General features: G+C 37.5%; 1 protein-coding gene across 1 annotated transcript in view; it reads right to left on the bottom strand.

Annotated features, from left to right (window-relative positions):
- Positions 1–607: 607 nt before the first annotated feature.
- The window catches only part of LOC130584181 (connector enhancer of kinase suppressor of ras 2), a gene marked incomplete at its 3' end in the record, with an annotated part of 168858 nt that continues 163028 nt past the window's right edge, over positions 608–6437 (bottom strand). The window contains exons 19-20 of the mRNA XM_057384002.1: positions 5827–5894; positions 608–708 (exon numbers count right to left, since the gene is read on the bottom strand). Coding sequence (XP_057239985.1) covers positions 608–708; positions 5827–5894 — 169 coding nt within the window. The remainder of the gene's footprint in view (positions 709–5826; positions 5895–6437) is intronic.

Raw genomic sequence — 6437 nt, 5'->3', positions numbered from 1 at the left:
TGAGTATACAGACATGAAAGTTAAAACTGCCGGTGCAGAATAAATKAGAGGCCTATAATTTAGTTTTGTATCAACAACTGCTTCATGAAAACGAAAAAAAACCCCAACAAATCCCCTTTTGTTCTTTTTTTTTATTTCTCTATAAGAGAAACCTACTTTTTCACAGTAACAGAATTACTGGTATTACTGTTTACAATACAGGATGTAGCGTTTTTATGTTGCCATTTCTCTGGAAATTCAACTGTAATTTGTTACTGTAAAGCACAACTGTTGGAGCCTTAGAGAAGAGTCTGTGTTGTTCCTGAGGTAATAACATTTTGTCAGAAAGTTGATAAAGGGGTGGTGAGGGATTGCATGGATGAGTAGCTGTCCATCAGGAACGAASAACAGAAAGGAAAAATTCTGTAACTTAATCTATTTTGTACAGCAAGCGGGATTATAAATCCCTGTTCTCTACAAACCAGTGAAAACAGCAATGGTGGCTGTTGAAATCCACAATGTGTGTTAAATTTCAAACGCCTTAAGTCAAGCACTGACTCAAAAAACACACTTTTGAGTGCCGTGGTGGGCAGGAGAGCAGGCAGGAGTGACTCTCTGGGTGACTTACTGAAGGTGGCCGTGGGTACGTGTCGTACGGGGGCGGGGGGCTGTCCTGCTTCGGTGTTGATGGAGTGTCAGCTTCCTCCTTGTCACTCTCGCTCCAGTAATCTACAAAAAACGTAAGGATCGGGTCAAAAACATTTCCATGCATTTGTGTATCACACACCTGCTTTCACAAAACCAACTGGAAATTCCTAATTTGATGTTATCTGGAGTGAAATACCAGTGAATGCTGATGCTGTCACTGTTAGTTGCTGCAATTTGGAATTATCATAATCTAAAGAAAAAAAAATCTAAACATTATGGGGTAGAATAAATGTAACGTCCCGTTACACAGATATTGAATAACAACCTGAAAATGAGCCAAAAATTTAACTCTTATATGCAACTTATAAATACAACAGGCATATAGAATGTTCTTAATGCAAGCATCGGATTTTAAAATATTTATACAGCCGCAAAAAATTACGATTGGACATGTATTGGCTGAAAAATAATGACAGTATTTTTTGAACAGAAAAGATTAAAAATATAGCTTTGCTAAAGTCTTGTTGACTGCAAATAACATCAACAAATGTATTTAACCAACTGGCAAATCAAAAAGGTAGGGGTTATTGCACACATGAATAATCAATGCTATTTTTCTGCCCATTTTCTCCATTATATTTCTACCAGTTACACAAGCTTTTCCAATTCAATTTCTAATACAAACAGATGCATTTAAGCTAAGACAGAAAAACTTCATATGGTACATTGGCTTGATAAAACAGCTGCTGCCCCGTTATCCATGCAAGAACATAAAGGTGATATGGTAAGAAAAAATATGACAATGACATTTGAAACAGAGTTGGAAAGGAAGGATGAGAAAGTACAAAGGACRCAGATTTTGTGGGCTAAGTTTAATGGGCTACAAGGCTTCATTCTTTCAGGAAATCAAGTCTTGGCTAAGCTTATTTCAGAAGGGAAAACACAGGCAAGAATATACCACATGGGAATTTATATTTATTCTGTTACAAATATTTTTTGAAGTGGAACAGCATAACTAAAGGGACACAGAACCTCAATATTCTTCACAAAAAAAGCCCCTACTTTAACTGCTGACTCAGTTCACCACGGACAGCATTAACCTTTTTGCACAYTGTAAGACTTAAGCAAACATTTCTGTTGTCACTTTGTTTCTGACTGTATTACCTTCAGTATTTGGGTAAATCATTGTATGACAGGACACTTTAGCTCAGACTACTCACAGATTAATCACAGACAATTTTCACTTCACCTAGGAAGTGTTCAACGAAGTGMATGATTTACTACTCTCTCTTTGATAGATAAGGAGAAAAAGATGGATTGCTGCTTCATAAATGATCTAAACTAAAAATCCAAGCTCACACAACATATAATTTTGAATTCAGTGGTATTTTGTTACAATTATTGTATTGTATGATTAGTGATCTACCACATCTAATCTTATTCAAGACTTAAAACATAAACTTACCTTTAAATTACACCATCTTGAAACAGGTGTCCCTATAGTTTTTTTGTATTTTTTTTTAGATTTTGGTAATGTTGGAGACAGACTAATTTATCCATATAATTTTTCCACGCAGTAGCAATTCTGTTGTAACTCTGAGTYTCTTGATTTACTTCCTGCAAGCTTAGAGCTGAGAGATTCTCTTTGAACAGTATAATAAATAAGTTGCACAAACAAAATTTTTATGACTACAAAATAAAAAAAAAAATCCTAACAGTTATGTCTCTAAGACATCTGCAAATAACTAATTTTTAGCGAATGAAAGACTAAATCAGTGAAAAATCTTTTTCTAAATAAATCCTAGTTTTAGAAAACTTKTTTTCAGCAACCAAAAACACTTGAAAATATTGGCATGTAGGCAAGTTTTCAGCAAAGCCTAATGGTGTAATGTATAGTGAGAGACCTGTCAGAATTGCATCATTCTGTGACATTTCTGGAGATGTGGAGCTCAACTGTTTATTCTGAAAGTAAAATTTAGCAGTCTCAGTGCAGGCTCCAATTTTGGCTAAAAATAYGAAGGTGTTCTTGCTGTCAAATCCACATACAAGAAAACAAAGTACARTGACGTTTTTGCACACCTTGTCTCAGACAGGGAATTCTATCAGCAACCTACGGCTTGTCTTGAAAATTTCTGCAGTAACAAGGGTCAATTATCAGATGAAATATATGAAAATGGCCTCCCACCAATTTTAAAAAATGCAGCTGACTCATTAGAGTCTATCTAAACCATGTATGATGCTATGAAACAGTTGCTGTATTTCTCTCTGTAGATTTTGTCCAATTCAGTGATGGACAAGCTTTATGCATAAGGCATATCTTGAAAGTTTTTTCAGTGACTAATAGACTGAATGTATTATGTATAAACTAAAACTGACCTGCCATTTCCCAAATATATATGTTCTATTTATATAAACTAGTTTTTTTTTTTTTTTTCCTTCTGATTTATATGACTGGAAGGTATATAACTTCTCCATCCGAGGAAGTCCCTTGCTGTATTGCTAACATTCATTGTGTTTCATATGAAAAGTTGATGGTATTTTTATAAAACTGTTCTGTACAGAATGTAACATTTTATTCAGCAGTACACCCACAATTCAGTGATTCGTGCATCTCTGAAGCTCTTGAAATATATTTATGCACTTTAGATTCAGAACMATTCAACTCTTAATTGAGACAGATTTGACAACTCCTGTGGAATTGTTTCAGAGGTATTATAAAGCTTTGCTGCAAAGGGCTGAACCGAACAGAAATAAAAGACCTTTTGTCAAATCAAATATGCAGATGACAATTGGTACAGTCACTGAATATAGAATATTCYAGCTTCACAGTTTCTACAATTGCAAAAATGCTTGAAGTGATGGAGAGGTTTTACTTTGCTAACTTGATGCTGCTGCTAATTAGGGACACTACTGAGCTGTGTAACAACCCTTGTGTTGGAACCAAGGAAAATCACCAAAGGCATTAAAACTGTACAGCAGAGAGGGGGGAACGTGATACTGAACTAAACACAGAGAGGGTACAGTCCAACCTGCCTGCATATAACAAATCAACATCAGAGAATGGTGTTGGAATGCCTGTAAAGAACTCTCAGTGCCTGGGATACAATYTGCAGAGTCAGTGGGGCTTCACTGATTATCTTCAATAGGGAGACATTTTAATGATGAGCTGCATGAGGCCTGAATGCACATCATCTCAYGTCTAGCTGGATCAGCTGCTATTTTATTACTAAGTGATTTCTGAGCAAAAATATTTCTCCGTGTCCATCTGGATTTTGAAAGGTGAATCGTGTGTAACAGTGCACTTGGACAGCATTAGAATAACATAAACCTTTTCACTTACTGTCCCACATAGCATTGCAATTCTAGTGCCAACCTACTGTCAATAAAGATTTTAATTTGGATTTGAAGACTCTGAGATTCAGAGTTTTTGTTCACAGACTCTTCAAGCAGTGCCAACAGATGGTACACAGGTTCTTTCAAACAGGTTACTGCAGTGCTGCCTAGGAAGGATGGATTCCCAAAGTGATTTCCAGGTCTGGTGAGACACTGAGAACACGACTGAAGAACAGCAAACACAGTGCTGCCTCCTTGGCTGTGTGAATGTCAAAAATGACATGATGTGCCAAAGACCATACCAAACCAAAACAAGGTATGGGCAGCACTCCCAGAAGCAGCTGCACTTACCAGACAACATGATCAGAAATGAGGCAAGAGCAGACATAACCCAGCTATGTGTGAGAGGGACACAGCACCCAAAAACCTTCCCAGGCACAGTATTCACCCCTGTGTGACATCAGTGTGCTGTAAACCATGGTTCTTCAACACCAGAATGATCCCTCTRGGATGCTCTGTGCTGAAGCAATCAGGGTTTGAATCAAGGCAGACAAAGTTTTCTGATGCTGCTTTTTAACCTTCTACCACTACAGAATATCCCCCTGACTGCAAAGTCACCCTTGCTTCTCACCAGGGAAAGGAGTTTTTTGGACAGTGTCTCCCAGGAAAATGGCACTGCAGGAATACCATGGACACCATTCTCCTCAGGAAGATGCACATGGTACCTGGCCTGATGGTCAGGGCTAAGGCTGCTGTCACATAAACTGGTGCAGAAAAACAACCACTCATGGTGTGTGGCCAATTTTGAAACCTAGTGATAGACTTTTGAACACAACTCTCCCTGAAAATGAGCTAGAAAAGGAAAGAAAATATTAAATGCACTGCTGCTGCAGCTCTATGAGTTTTTTGGGCCAAAACCCAGAAGCTTTCTGAAGAATTCTTCAGAGCCACAGAATTAAAAATGGAGGTTTTGACAGAGTGGGCAGCAGGCAGACAGGCATCTGGATAAACTCTGGATCATCATGAGCACTGCAATTTTCTGGTGCCTACTGCAAGGTACATATGTCAAAAAGAGCATGAATTCAAAAGCTTTCTGCTTGCCAAAGCAGATATTTGGATAGAAGCACCTCTGTGCATCCATATCACTGGCAATTCTAAGAAACAACCTCCACAACACAATTGGACTGACCCTTTCTTTTTTTTTCTGCCTGCAAACAGGATTTCTACTGCAACACTTCAAAGCAAAGCAGCTCATTATTTTATACATGCTGTCTTTTTAACCCATGAAATATCAGGCATAAAAAAATAAACGTGGAAAATGCTGTAACCCTGCAACTCCAAATGAAATGCCAACAGCACACACTGCAATACAGCAAAACCAGCAGAAACCACAAAATTGAAGTAGCCTTAAAATKAAAATCCTTAGGGTAAATCCAATTATGTCAACAGGCTTTAGAAGAACAGTTTTGTTCCTGAGACCAATTTCATGCACTCCTGCCCTCTGTGAATTCAAACACCAAATGCAATGTTTGAACATTTTTTTTTTTAGCTGGCAGATTTTTAAGTTTCTTCTGATAAGGGACACACATTCCTTGGTACCACATTCTGGAGYTTACTGGCAATATATCTGCTGCTTTTAGCTATCTTCTGCAAGCCTCAGAAATAATCCAGGCTCTGCAGATCAGAGTCTGAAGGAGTTAATCAAAACTCCTGACAGAAGGAATTCTCTAAAGCAATAACAGTGATACCCATATGTGATTTGCTTTCAGATTAAGAGAATGAGGCCTCAGACACAGCAGGGAAAAGAGAACAGATGAACTTGTGATAAGAACTGACAGAAAAAAAACCAAAATAACAACACATTACCTTGCTCTTGTTTGATCCTCTCTCTTTCTGCATAGCCAGCAGCAAGCATGTTAATTCTGTTGAGCCATCTGAAATTATATTAAAAAAAAAGCAGTGATACCGATCCAGCCTCTCAATTTTTGGGTGTATTTCTAGCAAAAAMACAAAGCTAGAAGCATCTGAAGGAGATTAAGGACAATGTTATTTTTCATATCAGACAGCTGTTCTCTTTGATACTCTTATTCAGGGAGTCTCCAAAGATCTATGATTTTGCTGTTGAACAAACTGTTTTCACAGCAAGGATTTTATTTCAAATGGAAAACCATGTATGATGTCAAACATCTGCAAAATAAAGGATTTAGAGATAATCAAAGAGCTGTTAAGTCTGCTGCTCACAGATATGCCATCACACAAATACTCCTGCTGTTCTGATTTCTTCAGAATAAATACCACTTTTCAGAGATTTAAACAATATTTTAAGGCCTGAATTGGCAACTTAGCAAAAGAACAGAACAGAAAACAGCAGTAAAAAGAACCGATTCACTCCCAAACAGACAGTGTGGTTTAATTACACATTTATATATTTTAGAGCTTACCTAGAGTGCTGCATACAAAGAGAAGGAGGCATATCA

This window comes from Malurus melanocephalus, unplaced genomic scaffold (genome assembly GCF_030028575.1).
Source record: "Malurus melanocephalus ecotype Western Australia unplaced genomic scaffold, MMel_1.1 scaffold_673, whole genome shotgun sequence".
Lineage (NCBI taxonomy): Eukaryota > Metazoa > Chordata > Aves > Passeriformes > Maluridae > Malurus > Malurus melanocephalus.
This window is presented reverse-complemented; position numbering and strand designations above follow the sequence as displayed.